Source organism: Mustela erminea, chromosome 10 (genome assembly GCF_009829155.1).
Source record: "Mustela erminea isolate mMusErm1 chromosome 10, mMusErm1.Pri, whole genome shotgun sequence".
NCBI lineage: Eukaryota > Metazoa > Chordata > Mammalia > Carnivora > Mustelidae > Mustela > Mustela erminea.
The window spans coordinates 67,189,072-67,207,346 of NC_045623.1; the positions used below are offsets into that span (position 1 = coordinate 67,189,072).

Sequence of the window (18,275 nt, forward strand, 5' to 3'; positions counted from 1 at the left end):
CGCTGGGCTCAGTGTCTGACTCACTGTAAACGCTGGGCAAGTCCTGTCCCTCTCAGGACCCCAATTTCTCCATCTAAAATAAGGGCAATTTCAGCTCTGACATTATGTTACTAAATAAGAATTAGTCAAAATGGTGGTGGCATGTCTGAGGCCTGCCCCACATCACCAGGAAAGTTAGTTCCCTGCCCCACACTCCAGGACTGGTCTCCTGTCCACATTGTGGATGGTAAAGCTGCTGGATGCAGGGACAAGTGGAAGATGAGACCATCTGAGTCCTCAGTATGCCCTTCTAACACTATCCTTGCACAGCTGTTTAAAAGGTGCCATCTTTATCCAAAAGAATTTTTTAAACTTGGCTTTTGGTGAATGACAAGTTGAAGGTTGGGTAACATTAAGCTGCACCCTCGTGTATAGCAGTCATTTCCGTTATTTCCCAGGAAGGGCAGAGGCACCCAGGATCTCTGCCTGACCAGGCAGCTTGATCATCTCACAATGCTGTCCCCACTCCTTTGTAAGCCAAGTCACCCTGGGCTAAGCCCTATCCCTGGTTAGCCATCAGAGCCCCAGAGAAGGCTGCATGCCTGGCCTTCAGAAAGCTCGGGACTCACGACAAGGACCATTTCCACACTCCTGACACTTAACTATGCATCTGAACTTTGATTCCGCCATCTTCCCTGAGGGCCTCTGCTGCAATAGGCTCTACAGGGAGAAGATGAATGAGACCCAAGCTGTCCTGTTCAAGAGCCAAGCAACTATAACCCACTAACTAAAACAGTTATCCCAAACAGGTGCACTGGATCACTGGGAAAACTTTTGAAAAAGACATTTCCTGTCTCTACTTCATTCCTACTGAATTAGAATCTCTGGGCTAAGATCTGAGATTTCCTTTAATTTAAAAGCATTCTCGAATGAATGCTGTATCCAGATGACCAGAGCACACCCTGATTTCACAGCAGGGTGTGCTTTGGTCTGCTGTGGGGACTAAAGGAGATAATGAAGGCAACATGTTCAGCACAATGTCAGGGGCATTATACAGAGGGAATGGAAGCAGTGATGACTTGGTTAGAAATGCAGACCATCTGTGCTGTTCTCTAAACATGTTGCTGCTCCCTGAATTGGGAAACAGCAGTGAATAACTAACCATGTCCTAATTCCCCAAGTATGGCTGTTACAGCTCCCTCTTCTGAGCCTACTGCTTCCTACTTAGAATTGGTTTGGAACCAAAAGATACAATCTCATGAGCCAGGACAAATGCCAGGCTTGATTATAAAAGCCAATTACTTAGATTTACAGCAGACATGGATTAAGTGAGAAAGACGTGGGGGCTTTGGGTTAATCCATAAACTCAACCTATGCCAAATGCAAACTGACTGAATTAAAAGTGGTCACAGGCTAGATCAAAAGAAATAATGGCAAGACGGGGGGTGAGAGCAGTGCCCCCAACCATTGGTCAGTCCATGCTGTGGGGCTATTTCATTTGGTGCTCTCCATTTCAGTGCAATTATAAACAAAACTCACTAGGCCTGGAGATGGTTCCTGTGGGGTACAGCAAGAGAACAGGAGAGGTTTATCCAAAAGAAAGCAAGAGGTGGCGGGGGCGGGGAGGGTGTGTGCGCAGCAGACATGGTCAGTTTTTACAGAGCTGAAGGAGTCCCATCTGGGCAAGAGCAAAGACAGCGACACTCCATAGGGGCAAACAAGCACCAAGTGTAGAGTTTCAGGAAGATAGATTTCACCACAATACAAGAGAGACTCTCCTAATGTTTGTCCAAAATCGGAATGTGATACATTATAGATGGGGAGCTCCTAATCCCTGGAGATATTCAAGAAGAAAAAGATTGTGAGGATTCAGGCCTCACAGGTAACTTACACAAGACCAGATTTATCACATCAGAATTCTGGTTTTGATACATCCAGGCAGGAATTACTGTGCTAGACAATCCAAGGAATTCCACAACCTTCAGTTAAGAATCGCTACTGCTTGAAATGGGATGGGACAGGGGAGGGAGACAAAGCATAAGAGACTTTTAATCTCAGGAAACAAACTGAGGGTTGCTGGGGGGCAGGGGACAGGGAGGGATAGGTTGGCTTGGTTATGGACACTGGGGAGGGTATGTGCTATGGTGAATGCTGTGAATTGTGTAAGACTAATGATTCACAGACCTGTACGCCTGGAGCAAATAATACATTACATGTTAATTTGTAAAAAAAAAAAAAAAAAAAAAATCCCTACTGCTACAAGTACAGTGGAACTGTCAGAGGGTAACTGGAAACTTCTTTCTCCCTTTTGAAATATGTTTTAACAATGACTAGAGAGGGAAATGAATTTGCAATCAATTCAATGCGCTAGCTCCTCTGGACAACCTGGGCACTCACCAGGCTGCTGCTGCTCTTCCTGCTCAGCCAGCAGTGGTGTGGAGAGGCTGCTTCTGTACATTCTACATATTTAACTGGAAGCACTGTTGCTTGCTCACTCTGCCCAGCTCCAAAACCTCTAACTACAGCAACAGTCACCATCCTGCTGTTCCACGTACTACACAGTTCATGTGCCATGCCATGCACTGTGTTGAACGTGGGGATACAGGATATGGCCTTCAGCCCTCGAGATGCTTGCTGCGACAATCAATCACAGTACCGGGCTTCAGAGGGATAGTCAGTTCCCAAATATTTAACAAGCCCTGGGGCCCCTCTGGTCGCCCACAGTCTAACAGTGGAGAAAGCTGCAGAAACTGCAAAATACTGTGGGAAAGGTGAGACAGCCAAAAAGCTTTAGGCATACTCAGTCTCCAAGGATGGGGTGAAGGAAGGTTTCCTAGAGGAAGTGAAATCTAGCTGAAACCTGAAAGTTGAGCAGATGATCAGAAGGGCGGGAAGGAAGTTGTGTTCCAAGCAGAGGCAATGGCATCCCTGAGGGAGTGTAAGCCTTTAAAAGAGCTGAGGCTGAAAACATGAACTTGGTCAGCTCCATCCAAGACTCAACTGTTCCATTAAGGGGCGTGAACTTCTTTCCAATGTAATGAAAAACCATCTTAGAATTTTACGCAGGGATATGATCAGGCTTGAACATGAGAAAAATCACTGGCTACAGTGAGGAGGGAGATTGGACTGGAGGGAATGAGTGGGATCTGGAGGCAGGAAGGCCAGTGAGGAGTGAATAAATAGACTCCATCTCTTGATAGGAGGAGCTACAAAATTACCTTCAGAGGTATGGGTGCCAGGAGGGAACAAGACAGATCTCCAGCAATAACCCACCCTGTGTCAGGCTCCTTAATGCCTAAAACAGAAGTCCAAGCTAGGAGGAGGAGGATGGAGGGCAGGATGACCCTGCAACACCATAACCTTCCTTTCTCCATCTACCACCTATCTCGTGTCTACCTCCTCAAATCCTGGCTCCCATTCTGTCATTGTGTCACATGAAGATAACTGGAAAGGTAATCTGGAAAGCATGCTTGATGTGGTCTAACTTAAAACATAAGCTATTAGAAACCACACTGAGGTACCACTTCACACCCACCAGAGTAGCTATATGGCAAAAAAGATAGATGGAGGGGTGCCTGGGTGGCTCAGTGGGTTAAAGCCTCTGCCTTCGGTTTGGATCGTGATCCTGGGTCCTGGGATCAGGCCCCACATCAGGCTCTCTGCTCAGCGGGGAGCCTGCTTCCTGCTCTCTCTCTTTCTCTGCCTGCCTCTCTGCCTACTTGTGATCTCTGTCAAATAAATAAATAAAATCTTTAAAAAAAAAAAAAATAGATGGATGTAAGTGCTGGTGAACATGGGAAAAGCCAAAACCTTCATATTCTGCTGGTGGGAATGTAAAATGGTTCAGCTACTGTGGAAAACACCCTAGCAGTTCCTTTAATGACGAAAGAGAGCTACTACATGACTTAGCAATTCCACTCCTAAGTCTATACCCAAAAGAAATGAAAACATGTTCACACAAAAACTTATACACTAGTATTCACAGAATTATTCATAATAGCCAAAGGTAGACAACCCAAATGACCATCAACTGGTGAATGAATGTGATATACCCACATTCTGAAATAGTATTCAGCAATAAAAAGAAAATAAGTACTGATAAATAATAGAGCATGGATAAACCTTGTAAACATTATGCTAAGTGAAAGAAGTCAGTCACAAAAGGCCTTACATATATAGTATAATTCCACTTATGCGGAATGTCCAAGATAAGAAAATTACTATAGGGACAAAAAGTAGATTCGTATTTTTAGTGTTTGGTTGCGGGACAGGGATTTGAGGGAAAAGGGGAATGACTGCTAATGGGTACAGAGTTTCTTTTGGGGATGAAAATGTTCTAAAATTCATTGTAGTGTAGTGATCGTTGCACAACTGTGGATATGCTAAGATGACTGAATGATACATTTAAATAAGTGGAATATATAATATGTGAAATATATCTCAATAAAGCTGTTTAAAAAAACAAAAGCTACATGGTATCTGCAAAACTCGCTTTGGGGCTTCTGGGCGAATGAATCTCAATGAGAAGAAGATAATCTCTAGAGAGGCTGGTATGGCTGTGAATCTGAATTTGTGCCACACTTGTTCTGGAGTCATGAAGAGAGAAAGCCACCTGGACAAAACTTGCTGATTTCCCAAAGCCCACTCCTCACATGGGAAACTCCACATGGGAACGGCTTTAGGGTCAGGAGGAGCACAGATGTGTTTAATAAAGTTCATTCTCCTGAGTTGGGAGGCCAACTAGTTTAAGATAATTACTGGAAGCTTAGATGAACAGAAACATAATAGAAAGAGCCCTGGACAATGAATCAAAAGAGCCTGTCCTGAGCCTACCACTTATCAAATGACCTTACATTCCCCAACTATCCATCTTCTATACGTAAACTGGAGACAGTAACTTCTGTCCATTCCAGAGATGAGGGGATCAAATCAGCTGAATACTTTACAAATGTGCAAGACGTGTATGAGCGCCAACCGGGTTGAGACTTAAGGGTTTCTGCCATCCCAGGTACCACTATAGAAGCCTTCACAGCACGAATCCAAGACCAGGAGGAAGGGCGGGGTAAGTTTTAAGTAGGAATGCTGAACAAGGAGACAGACCATAGAAGAGATTCCTTTAAAGAACTGCATGTACTCAAGGTGTACTGCCGAAGGGTACATTCACCCTGAACAGATGCATGAAATATGACATTTCAGCCCTGCAAGTTCCAATCAAGGTTTTGGTTTTAAAAACTCATACTAGGTTCCTGGGTGTCTCAGCTGGTTAAGCAACTGCCTTTGGCTCAGGTCATGATCCTGGAGTTACAGGATCAAGTCCCGCATCAGACTCCCTGATTGGCAGGGAGTCTGCTTCTCCCTCTGACCTCTCTCCTCTCATGCTCTCTCTCTCTCTCTCAAATAAATACAATCTTTAAAAAAATAATAAAAGCTCATACTACTTCGATAAGCAATAGAGCAACAGCAGCACAGACAACACAGAGCAGCAAGGGAACACAAACTGAGCCTCAACTACTTGCCAGGTGCTTTCCCTGCATCACTAGAGCTAGCCCTCATTACATCTCCATGCTATAGGAACTGTCCTCAATCACAAGGAGCAACACACACCAGAGAGGCGGAATAACTTGCCTTTGGTCGTGTAGGGAGGACATGGTAGAACCAGGATACCAGTTTTTGGAGGGAAGGGTCACTATTTATGACAAATATTACACACTTAAGATCCTCTTCTGTCAGAAACTCTTTTACACGACGCCGTCAGCCTCAGCCAGAGAATAGGAGGCATCTGACTCACCCACCCTGCAAATGGCCCCACAAATAGCATAGGTTTTAAACTTACCTTTGGACTTGCCTGTCGCCTTGTCAACCATTTCCTGAGTCTGCACAGGTGGACAAACCCCACAGTGTCGTTCTGCAGCTGAGAGCATAAGGTAGGCACTAGTAGGAGCTAAGAGTGGGAGTGCAAGAAGCGCAGCACCAGGGCAGCTATACAGGCGGCGGGGCGGGGCCCCGGCTAGTGCTTCCGGGTGACGAACGCGCGCATGCGCAACCAACATCTGGTTCAGGTTTCTTGATCAGGTTTTCTTGATCGTGCTTCACAGATGAGAACAACGTGATGTTCACGTGCACTGGCAGCTATCAGATGTTCCGCTCGGATTAAACCATGGAATACAGGGAACCTGGTACCTGTTGGGTAGTCACTAAATGACTACTGAGTGAAGGACAGGTGGAGGCAACTTAGAAGACGTGCAGGTGGGTTTATGTGAACTGTAAGGGGAACTGAGATAATACACTGCAAGTGCTTTGTGACTGGCTCATATGAGAATTCAAATCCCGATGTCCAGTAAGCCCCTGGGCGATCCACCATAAACACAGCTAAAATTAAACACAAACAAAAACCATTCCTTTTCAAAACCCAAGACTGAACAGAACCAAACACCCTTCCTTTCATGTTATAGCAGTGTTCAACAACAGACTGTTAACAAAAATTCTGTGTTCACTCAAAACCAGAGATTTCAAGTCCGCAATGTAGAGTGGTCATGTGTACATTAGGCCATAGATGGCAGGAAAGATTCAACTGATTAAATGCACACCAATTATAAATCTTCATTTGGCTGGATAGTCAAATAGTACTCCCCAAATCCATAGGAATACCTTTTACTACTGCAGGACTATCAGAATCAAGCACCAGCACTTTCCAGAAAAATGAAGAGGATTTTTACAAAGGATGTCCCAGGAGAGAGAGAAGTTAATAGCGAGGATGAAACAGCACTTCCCACCTCACCCAAAAAGCCAGGAGCCAGTGGGAACTTAGTGTTACCTGAACTTACCGAACTTAATGTTAGAAAGTTCTTTGTGGGGATTAGGAAAGTAGGCTGGACAGCAACAGCAACTAAAAGGAACCATTGCCAAGCAACAATTAATTTTTATTTCTGTTTCAACAATAGATACACCTAAGTTATCCTTCCAAATCCCACCTCCTGATCAAATGCCCTTAAAATTGAAATCTCCCATTCTCTTTAGTTATGATCTACCACTTGGCAATTACATGTTTAGCTTTAAAACTGCATTTTAAAGCTCAAGCCTTACAGCACTGGCTGCCTAGGCACCTCATGGTTAGTTTCCTTCATATACAGAATAGCACCTTTAGGCCCCAATTTTTATGTCAATGAAGCGATGAAGGCTTTTCACCCATCCAGATGCTAAGTTTTGATGCATTTGCCATCTATGACATCAAATATGTCTTCTAAGGCCTTCTCTACACATTGGAGAAACTCCCGGGCATTGCGGCCTGGGTAGGAGGACACGTTGCAGCCTATCCAGTTGTCATGAACAGCATACCCAATGCCAAAGCCATCAGGGACCACAGGGGCAAAGCCACCGACGTTCACTGCTGGGCTGCTCAGGGTGCTCGTGGACAGGATGTTGTGGTTTATCTGCCCATATGCCGGGTCCAGGTAGAGCTCAGGCAGAGCAGTCCCCTTGGCTGCTGCCAGGTACCGCAGAGCAAATAAGTGTCGGTCAAAGCCCTGGCCTGTCAGAGACAAATATAGAAAACCAGAGTCTCAGAATCCCAGGATGGAAAGGGATCCTAGTAAAACCCCCTGCCTGTTGTCGGAGTCCCCTTCATAGCATCTTTGAGAGTAGAAGAAGGCTCTGTCTGCTTACATATGCACACATCCAACTCACTAACCTCTGCAGCTGAGCCTAAAATTAAAGTATGATTTTTTAAAATTCTGAAACTGAATCAGTTTAGTCAGTCAAAAAAAAAAAAAAAAAACAAGAGAGCTATGGATTCAAAAACTAAAATAAAATCCAAAGTCTAAGACTAGTGTAAAAGACAAGATTGAGTTGCTGGAACAAAATGGAAAGGGTTTTGAGGTTTCTAATCTCTTCTAATCTCAGCTTTACTGCTCATGTGTTGGATAATGTGGAGCCCATGGCCCGAGCTACCTACCGACCAGAATGTCACAGAGATCTCTTTTCCTTCCAGGACTTTTGGCTGCAGGAAAAGACGGAATTGTGTGACCTTCCAGGTCCTTTCCAGGTCTCAAATTTTACCACAGAGAGGCAAAGGAAGGATGACACTTGGATTTGGGAAGAGCTTTTGAAATGGCTTCTTTCTAGGAAGCCAACACACGCCAAGTGAGGCAAAGTAAGAGGGGCTGCAGGCCTCAAAACCCTGACCTGTCAAAAGCAAGTCAGATGACCAACAAACAACAGAAAGAGAATCGTGTGTCACAGCTGAAAGGTGACTTTAAATGAGGATAAATTAAGATCCATTTCTCGGGGCGCCTGGGTGGCTCAGTGGGTTAAAGCCTCTGCCTTCGGCTCAGGTCATGATCCCAGGGTCCTGGGATCAAGCCCCGCATCGGGCTTTCTGCTCAGCAGGGGGCCTGCTTCCTCCTCTCTCTCTGCTTGCCTCTCTGCCTACTTGTGATCTCTGTCTGTCAAATAAATAAATAAAATCTTTAAAAAAAAAAAAAAGATCCATTTCTCTATCCCTGTGTAGAAGTAAAGAACATTCTAATCCCTAATGGCTAATCTGGCCATTCAGACTGCTAGGGCAGAGAATAATCACCATCTGGGGGTTGGCAGACGGACTGAACTGGTGAAGTGGTGGAAATCAGACACAGAGGAGGATCTTACTGAGGCCTACCCCAGAGCAGAGGGCAACGTGACCCAAGGGCAGTCTCCCCACCCCCAGCTCACCCATGGCGGCTTCTCTGGTCAGCTGGCCATGATACTTGGAGCACTCAGCCATCATCTGCTGAAGCTCGCCAACGCTGTGTTGGGAGGGCTCCCTGACAAAGGCCTCGGAACACCTCTTCGTGAAGATGGAGGCTGGCCTAATGGTCTCGGTGCGGCCGTGCTTGAAGGCTGCGGTGCTGCAGGACTCATAGGTGGCCACGGTCTGCCCATACTGCCGCAGGAAGGCCATCTGGAAGGCCAGCTGGGCTACCGAGTCAGGACTCAGCCTCTGCTTCTTTAAGAACTCCTTGCCCCCTCTGTGAAACTGGATGAAGTCAATGGTGAGGGTCTTCACAATGGCATCAAACCTCTCCTTCGCAGTGCTGATGCCAGTCTTGAGGGCATCACTCAACTTGAAGGTAAGTTTCTGCACGGCCGCAGAGGAGTCAGTGCGGGCCGGCTGATTCTGTGGGCTGATGGCAGGGGCCTGAGTGCTGTCTTTAAACACTTCGTTCAAAAACCTCAGCACTGCCACCCCGTCGCCCCAAGCATGCTCGAAGTGCAAGGCGGCAGTGCCATCCTTGGCTATAATGAGGTTAAAGGACTTATCATACCAGCGGTTGGTGCCATCGCCGTGTAGCATGCTGTGAGACAAGTGGACAAGGCCCTCGATGGGGAAGTCATCCAGGCAGAGACAGAACACAGCGGAGTCCACTTTCCTCAGCGTCTCCTCATTGCCCTCACTCACCAGCTTCTGCCTGAGCTCTGCCCACACGTCTCGGTTCTCAGTGGTCAGATACGCCAGCGGAAACTCGGGGGCCGGGCTGTTGTCTGAGAGAATGTACTTCAGGTGAGCCTGGATTTCCGAGGCACTCACGATGTTTCCATCGTGATCCAGGACATCAAAAACATAGAAATGTCCTTTTCTTAGGACCAGGAGGTGCCTGGCCTTCTCATCAGTGACAAGTACATCCCGAGTGCGTCTGGGTAAACGAGTTGAATTGAAAAGCCGAAAATACTGGGACATATCCAGGGGATATGCATTAACCAGGTAGGCCCCATACCAGGACAGGGAGGAAGGCACAAAGCGTATGAGTCTCTTGAAGGTATCAGTGTCACTTTTGGCAGGGTTCAAATGGAAAACCTCTGGCTCCAAAAGACCAGCCCGCAGAGTCTTCAGAAACCGGACGGCAGAAATAGTCATGTTCGTGGCCCTGGTGAGCTGGTCATTATACTCAGACTTTGGGTCAGGGTTGAATGCCACGAATGGATTGAAGTTCAAGACGATAGAGTCTCGAGCAGTTAGGTACATATCAAACCAGGGGTCTAAAAGATAAAAAAAAAAAGTAAAAAGAGAACATCATAAGAAGTTAACACAGTCCCTAAAAATAAAATTTGAGAAAAGAAAAATAATCAAGCAGATGCAGAAAAACCTCAATCTCAGAGGGTGAAACTTCCTAATTATTTTTTTGATCTGCAGTAATTCATGACATATAAATGGGTCCACGCAGCATGTGGTCTTTTGCATGTGGCTTCTACCACTTACTATGTCTTTGAAGTTCAGACACGTGGTAGCACATATCAGTTCTTCGCTTTTTTGCATCGCTGAATAACACCCCATTACATGGATACACCATATTCTTTTTATCCATTCATCTGTTGGTAGACTTTGGGTTGTTTCCACTTCTTAGTTATTATGAATAATGCTGGTTTGTATGAGTTTTTGTGTGGATGGATGTTCTCAATTCTCTTGGGGAAACAAGTGGAATTGCTCAAACACAGGGTAAGTCTAAGTTTAACCTTTTGAGAAACTGCCTGGTTGTTTTCCAAAGTGGCTGTACCATTTAGCACCAGCAGTGCACAAGGGTTCCAATTTCGCCACGTCCTCGGCAACATTTATTAGTGCTACTGTCTGTCCTTTTGATTGGAGCCATTCCCGTGGGTGTATCATTGTGGTTTGGCTTTGCATTTCCTAGGCTTATCACTTTTTCTTCCTCATTCTGTTTCCCTTCTTGACTCTTAAAGAAGTAAAGTAATACCTCACTTGCATTAATCTCGAACAGAATAGTTGTTCATTCCCACCCCATTTCCTTAGGTTTCTCTTGTTTCATCTCCTCTTGGGGCCAACATTCACATATGTGGGGGAGAGTATTCACCATCATTCTGTATACTCTGTACATTTGTGCCCTCACTCTTAAGAAATGTCCGAAAAGCAATTAGAAATAATAGTCAGTTCATGTGGATCATCTAAACTAGCCTTCTGCATTCCTGTGGACTCTTTACCTATAAAAACTCCAGAAGCAACGTTTTATCAGAAAATGTGTCTTCGGGGAAAGTTCCTTTGAGATTAGCAAGCATGGATAAAGTCTACAAATAAAAACCATCTCCCACTGGAGGAAATAATTTTCACATGTAAAACACTGGGGACAGGATTAATGGACACACATCTATCTGTTATTCATTTGTTGGTCTACTCATTCCGTTTCATTGCTTGAGAACATGCTGTGCCAGGCCCTGCCCAGCCTAGGTGATAGAGAGAAGAGGACCAGGACTCTGATTTGGATGAACTCTAGTGAAGGACACCAACAGAATTAAAACATGATGTAACACAATGAAATGGTAAGAGAAAAGGTATTGGGGTAAGATCCATTTGATGAAAGAAGACAAGAATTTATGTCTCTGATCCCTCCAGTAAAAGAATTTTAAAGAGCTATAAGGCAAAGAGAATGAAAGAGGAGAATACTGGCCGTCGGAAAGCATTGAGACAACTGGTAATGACTAAGGCAGACTCGAGAACGCCAAGCCTGAGCCAGTGGCCGAGAATGTCAGGAGATAACATGATGTACACAGAAGAACCCCAGGGGGCTCAGGAATTGGTTGAAAGGCTATTTAATTAGACCCCCACTCCCACTCCCCAGATTCCCTTCCTGCACCAGTAGAAGACTTAAGTTTTCATCTCTGGAGAAAGTACAACTGGGGGACAGAAGTCACAGCTGAGATCGCAAGCCCTCTTCCCGTACCCTACTCCTTCAACAATAGCAACCGGCAGTTAAATGGAAAAGCCTTTCCTGGGAGTCTGATCCAGAAACATTAACATTAGGGGCCCTCCAAAGAAACAGTGTAGCCAGGTCCCATTACAGTGAAGCTGGGGCGGCCTGGCTCCACCCTCATCCATAGAGCTTCCAAAAGCTTTTTAATATCTCACTCAAATCCAAGGCATCAGAGAAGGAATGCGAAGGATCTGAAGAAAGAAAAGAGGACAAAACAAACAGGAAAGAAAAATGCACCTTGGAGACAGACTATGAAGGAATAAAAGAGCGTAAAAAAACTTCCCCGGGGTGCCTGGGTGGCTCAGTGGGTTAACGCCTCTGCCTTCGGGCTCAGGTCATGATCCCAGGGTCCTGGGATCGAGCCCGAGTCAGGCTCTCTGCTCCGCAGGGAGCCTGTTCCCCCTCCTCCCCGCCTGCCTCTCTGCCTACTTGTGATCTCTCTCTCTCTGTCAAATAAATAAAATCTTTAAAAAAGGGGGGAAAAAAACTTCCCCTGGGGTGCCTGGGTGGCTCAGTGGGTTAAGGCCTCTGCCTTCGGCTCAGGTCATGATCCTGGGGTCCGAGGATCAAGCCCAGCATCAGGCTCTCTGCTCAGCAGGGAGCCTGTTTCCTCCCCTCTCTCTGCCTGCTTCTCTGCCTACTTGTGATCTCTGTCTGTCAAATAAATAAATAAAATCTTTAAAAAAAATTTTTTTTTAAAAACCTTCCCCTATAACTTATTAAGCACATAGAAAACTAAACAAAAGAAAGCATAAAATAATTATTAACTTCAGGGGAAACAAGTTCATACAGGAACAGGAAAAACAATTTCAATAGGCTCCACAGCTCAGCTGACGATAGTGTTTATATGGTCCTAATAGTGTAAACACTAAGTATGGAGCAAACCAAAATGACAAGTGAGCCCCGTGATCATCACGGAACGAGACCTGTGCACGTGGCAGGGAGAGGACAGACTGCCCGATTCTAGTCTTCCACAGTGAGACGTCAGAGATAACGCCTCCAACTGAACAAGCGAAGACGCAGTGGTTCAGGCATGGGATTTGGGGGCAGGTCAGAAGAGGGAGCAGCTGAAAGTGAGGAGTGGGAAACCAGGGGAGGGTCAGGAACTTGCTATTTTTCCAGGCCAGCCTGGTAGAACTCTTTGATTCTTTAAACTATGTGCATGTATAACCTTATTAAAATAGGGGCGCCTGGGTGGCTCAGTCAGATGGGTGTCTGCCTTCAGTTCAGGTCATGATATCAGGGTCCTGGGATTGAGCCCTTCATTGGGGTCACTGCTCCATGGTGAGCCTTCTTCTCCCTCTCCCTTTGTCTGCTGCTCCCCCTGCTTGTGTGCTCTCTCCATCAAATAAATAAATAAAATATCTTTAAAAAAATAAACAAAATACACAGTAAATTAAAAGAAGTGCTGTGGGAACAGAGGTGGGACCAACCAGCTCTGAATGGAGAAGGAGGAGGACTGAAAGTTTTCCTGGAAAAATCATCCCATCTGGGTGGGTTTTTTTTTTCTTTTCTTTTTAAAATTGAGATGCAGCTAACATAAAACATGTTACAACTCTCAGGTATACAACCCAGTGACTTGGTATCTTCATATATTGTACAATGATCAGCATGATAGGTCTAGTTAACATCCGTCATCATAGAGTCACAAAACTGTCTTTTCCTGTGATGACAGTTTTTAAGACCTATACTCTTAGCGACTTTCAAATATACAGCACAGTATCATCAACTACAGCCACAGTGCTATATATTCTACCCCATGACTTCCTTCTTTTCTAACTGGAAGTTTGTACCTTTTGACCTCTTTCACCCCATTTGTTCCCCATGCCCCCCCAACCCTTGCCAGCACCTATGGCAACCACATACTTGGGTCTTAAAGAATTTGTTAGGCTAAAAAATGGTAGAGGGAACAACATGGACAAAGACACAGAAGAATGAAAGACTAAAGGGTTGAGGGAACGGTGAGCTGTCAAAGAGTTTTGTCAGGCATGAGAGTATCAGGGTAATACAAGAGATGAGGCTGGAAAGGGCAGTTATGCCAGACTGAGAAGGATCCAGGGCGACACATACGGGGCACAGGACTTAGTCCTGCATCCTTTTCATGGAACCAGTGATTAGGCTCTGCCTGGGTCCTACCTGCAGAGAAGGCAAAACACTGCTCCTGAGGGCAAACTTCAGGTGAGATCTTAGTGGAGGAGGAGCTCCCTCGGCCTTGAAGTTTACCTCAGAAAGAGCAGATGAGGCCTTCTACTGGTGGGCTGGTCTCACCAAAAATATTCTGAGACCAAACCAGGAGAAAAGATGCCTTCCTGTCCACTGTGGAGGGCTCAGGGACTAGCACGCCTGCAGCCCGGTGCACCTACCGGAAATGTAGCTCGTGTGTCTATTCCGCTTGTCCCGAGCAACCAGCTGCTTGTGCAGCTCCTTCCCAATCCCGTTCTCAAAACTCTTGCAATGCTGTTCTGTTTTTCTGAAATGTTCACGAAAAGACAGAATAAATCCATGGAAGGGAATACATGATTTCTAGACTCATGGCCAAGAACTCTTACACTAAGACTTGGGTCCCAGGCAGCATACGCCTAGAAATAGGACTGAAATCAGAAAGGCCCTCTGATCAGAAGAATAGCAATCAATCCAAACAGATAAATTTAAGATATCTTCTTAAAATGACTGATTGGGACGATCAATCAACATCTCATAAAACAATGTGTAATCTAGAAGGCAGCTTGGCATGAGGAAAAGGAGATGGGCCTTAGAATCCAGAAGAGCTGAGTCTTTTTTTTTTTTTTTAAAGATTTTATTTATTTATTTGACAGAGAGAGATCACAAGTAGGCAGAGAGGCAGGCAGAGAGAGAGAAGGAAGCAGGCTCCCCGCTGAGCAGAGTGCCCGATGCGGGACTCGATCCCAGCACCCTGAGATCATGACCTGAGCCGAAGGCAGCGGCCCAACCCACTGAGCCACCCAGGCGCCCCAGAAGAGCTGAGTCTTAATTTTAGCGTTGTCACCATCAAACTATGTGACCCTGAACATGTTACTCCATCTCTGAGTCGTGGTTTCTTTATGTATAAAACAGGGATAATATACCACCTTATAAGGATAAAAAATACTTTTAAAGCTAAGGACTCAGGATAGTTTGAAACATAATACTTATTAACTGGTAGCTATTAAATCATTACCATGTCAAGAGAAGCTTCAAGTGACTAAAATAGAATATTTAAAAGCAAAGGACTAGAGGACTAGATCATGAACAATCCATCTATATTTTCCAACATTGCCCAGGGAAGGATGTGATCCCAATAACTATGCCACTTATTTGTATAAAACCTTCCAATATGGAACACGTGAACTACACCGGGATATAAAAGCTTAACACAACCCACTTTTGACAATATCCAATACTACTGTCCAATTCTAAGCTGAATTAGTTTCCTAGGACTTCCATAACACCAACAAACTGCACGGCTTAAGACAACAGAAATTTATTCTTTCATAGTTCTTGGAAGTACAAAGCCAAGGTGTTGACAGGACCATATTCTCCCTCAAGACCCTAGAGGAGACCCTGTTCTCTTTGTTTCTGGTGTTACCAGCTGTCCTTGGCATTCCTTAGTCTACTGATACAGTCCAATCTGCCTCCGCCATCAATGGCCATGTCTGTGTCTCTTCTCTTCTCATAAGGACACTAGTTATACCAGATTAAGACCCATCCTACTCCAGTATGACCTTACCTTAAATAATTACATGTGCAGTGATCCTATTTCCAAATAAAGTCATATACATGGTTCCAAGAAGGGAATGAATCTGCAGGGCATACTATCCGATGCAGTGCACATGCTCACCAAGCAAACTTCTGGCCTGCCATATGCTCTCCTCAATGAACTCCCTACCAAGAGCACATGTCCTCTGCTGATGACCAGGGCCAGCCTGCCTCCAGGTCCACCTGACAACATACAGTACAAAGTTGGCATTCTGGCTTAGAAACCATTGCCTGTTGTGTCTGGTCAAAGAGAATCTCACTCCAGGGTCTACACAGTCATTCCAGAGCAAAAACCCATTTCTTGAACTTGAAAAGGGCAGGACTAGGTCCCAGGGCCTAGATAACTTTCCGACTAAATCACAGACACTCCCTGAAGCTTGGCCCACTAGCACTTGCCAGTCTCTCTTGAACCACCCAACCACAGTCTTCTGGGGGTCTCAGCATTACCTGAACTGGTCATCATCTAAGAGAGGCTTCTGCGCACACAGGTATCTCTTCATGGTGTCTTCAAGCTTGGGAATAGGCAGCCTGGGAAGAAAATAAGTTAAGTGTAAGGGTGACAATATGTGGAAGAAGTCAGTTAGCTTCATAAACCAAACTAATAAATAATTACTGGATAATTAATTTCCTTCCTCCAAAAACCAAAAATGGGATGCCACAGGCCAATTAGAATAGGATTTACTAATGCAAATATCAATGGTAACTTTTTTAAGTAAAATAAGAACTTTTTAATGTCTTCATGATGGATTTTACAAGCAAAATATTCAAATATATTCAAAATGGGGAAGTAGAAGCTGCCCGAAGCATTTCTGTTTCCTGCTCACAAGTATGATACCTCTGCTAAGCCTGTCCTCGCACTGATTTTAATTCTACTTGAAGTATGAATAACTGTGTTCTTCTCCCCCAAGATGAAAAAAGAAAGTTCTCTTTTTAAATTTCCTTAGGCATTTTATGACAGAGAATCATACAGAAATGAAACACAGGTCTGTCCAAGGGCCAGCCAAATATGGGACTGACCATCAAGCAAAACCCACTCACCAAGAGTCCTACTCGGAGAACCAGATTTTCCCGTTTGCTTCCTTACTCATCATTCTCTACCACCGCATTCCCAACCACAGCGATGGTGACGAGTTACTGGTCCACAGCAAGATGAAAACACATGGACAGCCTAGTGAGGTGTACTTGCTTTTTCATGTCAGTGATTTTACTGAACCATAAATCCTGTTGTACCAAAACATACTCAGAGTTGCCAAGTTAGCATTGCCAACTTAAAATTAAGACTGATACAGTCAAAATATCTAAATATGGCAGCCATTTCGGGAAACTGGAAAGTTATCCATAAAATATACTTTAAAACCTCACTGTAAGATATACTGTGATTCTTCAGTTTATTTTTCAATGCATGTTTATCAAAAACAGGATGTCAAAAATAATCTGCATTATTTACAGCCAATATGGACTTGGGCTGCACTGAGTAACCACTCACAACATTTTAACATGGTCGAGTACTGCTCTTATATTCATGGACTTACACAGCAAATCCCAAATACTACCTCAGCTACCTCATAATTATGAAGTTACCTACTTACCTTTCTCAACACTTTTACACAATAGAGACAGTCATGAAAGTGGGAAAAGCACGTTTTCAGGATGATTATTTATTTTGGGGTTATTAATACAACAGAAACTGAATTTTCTCAGTGGAACTAAATTAAGGAAGTATGGATAAAGGAAGTATAAACTTTTTTCACGGATACCAGTTTTTTGTAAGTCACATGTTTTCTATATAAAAATTTTTTAAAAGATTTTATTTATTGGGGCACCCAGGTGGCTCAGTCAGTTAAGAGTCTGCCTTCAGCTCAGGTCATGATCCCAGGGTCCTGGGATGGAGCCCCGCATTGGGCTCCCTGCTCCCTGCTCAGTGGGAAGCCTGCTTCTCCCTTTTCCACTCCCTCTGTTTGTGCTCGCTCTCTCTCTTTCAAATAAATAAATAAAATCTTTTTTAAAAAGAGGACTTTATTTATTTCTTTGAGAGAGAGTGAATGAGAGGGAGAAAGAGAGAGAATCTGAAGCAGACTCCCTACTGAGCACCGAGCCCCAAGGCGGGACTCGATCCCATAATCTCAAGATCATGACCTGAGCCAAAACCAAGAATTGGACACATAACCAACTGAGCCACTCAGACATCCCTCTATATAAATCTTTTTTAAAAAGATAAAGAATATGCCAAAATTTAGCAGGTTTTCATTTCTGCCTTGTATAAAATGATTTCCGTGTAAATGCCAAATAGCAATACCGAACACATCACTGGATTACCTAGTTCTTTGGCAGATGATGGCCATGGTTATGAGTTACTGGTTCACGGTGGTCCTTTATTTTAAGAAATAACAATATTCTCCCCCATAATTTTAGTGATTTATCAAACGCAAAAAGTGTGAGAACTACTGGCACAGTAGAGAGAGACTGACATGGAGACTCAGGCTTAACTCATAACTCTACCACATCATTTCTAATTAGAGGGTTATAGGTGGCAAATTTCTTGATGTCCTAGGCAGGAGATGGAGAGAACTGCCTCACAGAGACATCTGAAATCCTACCTATCAAGTTCCAGCTCCATCTAGCACAAGTTCATCACCAACATGTCTAGCATATGGAAAGGTGAAGTTCACAGCCTTTGGAATCCCATAGATCTGCGTTTGCACCCGGGACTGTCACTTACTATTCATGTGATCTCAGGCACATTTGTTACCACTTTTCCACCTTCTTTCTCCATTTGTGAAATATTAGCTCACTGTGCTACTAGGG

At 44.5% G+C, this 18,275-nt stretch overlaps 1 protein-coding gene across 9 annotated transcripts in view; it reads right to left on the reverse strand.

Moving 5' to 3' along the window:
- The window catches only part of CPT2 (carnitine palmitoyltransferase 2), a 31,053-nt gene that overhangs the window by 5,101 nt on the left and 7,677 nt on the right, over positions 1-18,275 (reverse strand). For 3 of the 9 annotated variants that reach the window (XR_004289851.1, XR_004289849.1, XR_004289850.1), the window contains exons 2-7: positions 15,918-15,998; positions 14,078-14,184; positions 8,686-9,990; positions 7,315-7,507; positions 6,804-6,865; positions 5,813-6,159 (exon numbers count right to left, since the gene is read on the reverse strand). Coding sequence is in view for 5 of the 9 variants with exons in the window: in XM_032361396.1 (XP_032217287.1) it covers positions 6,182-6,348; positions 6,804-6,865; positions 7,315-7,507; positions 8,686-9,990; positions 14,078-14,184; positions 15,918-15,998 (1,915 nt within the window). In the remaining 4 variants the exon portion in view is untranslated. The other 6 variants (XM_032361396.1, XR_004289852.1, XM_032361398.1 and 3 more) reach the window with 6 other exon arrangements.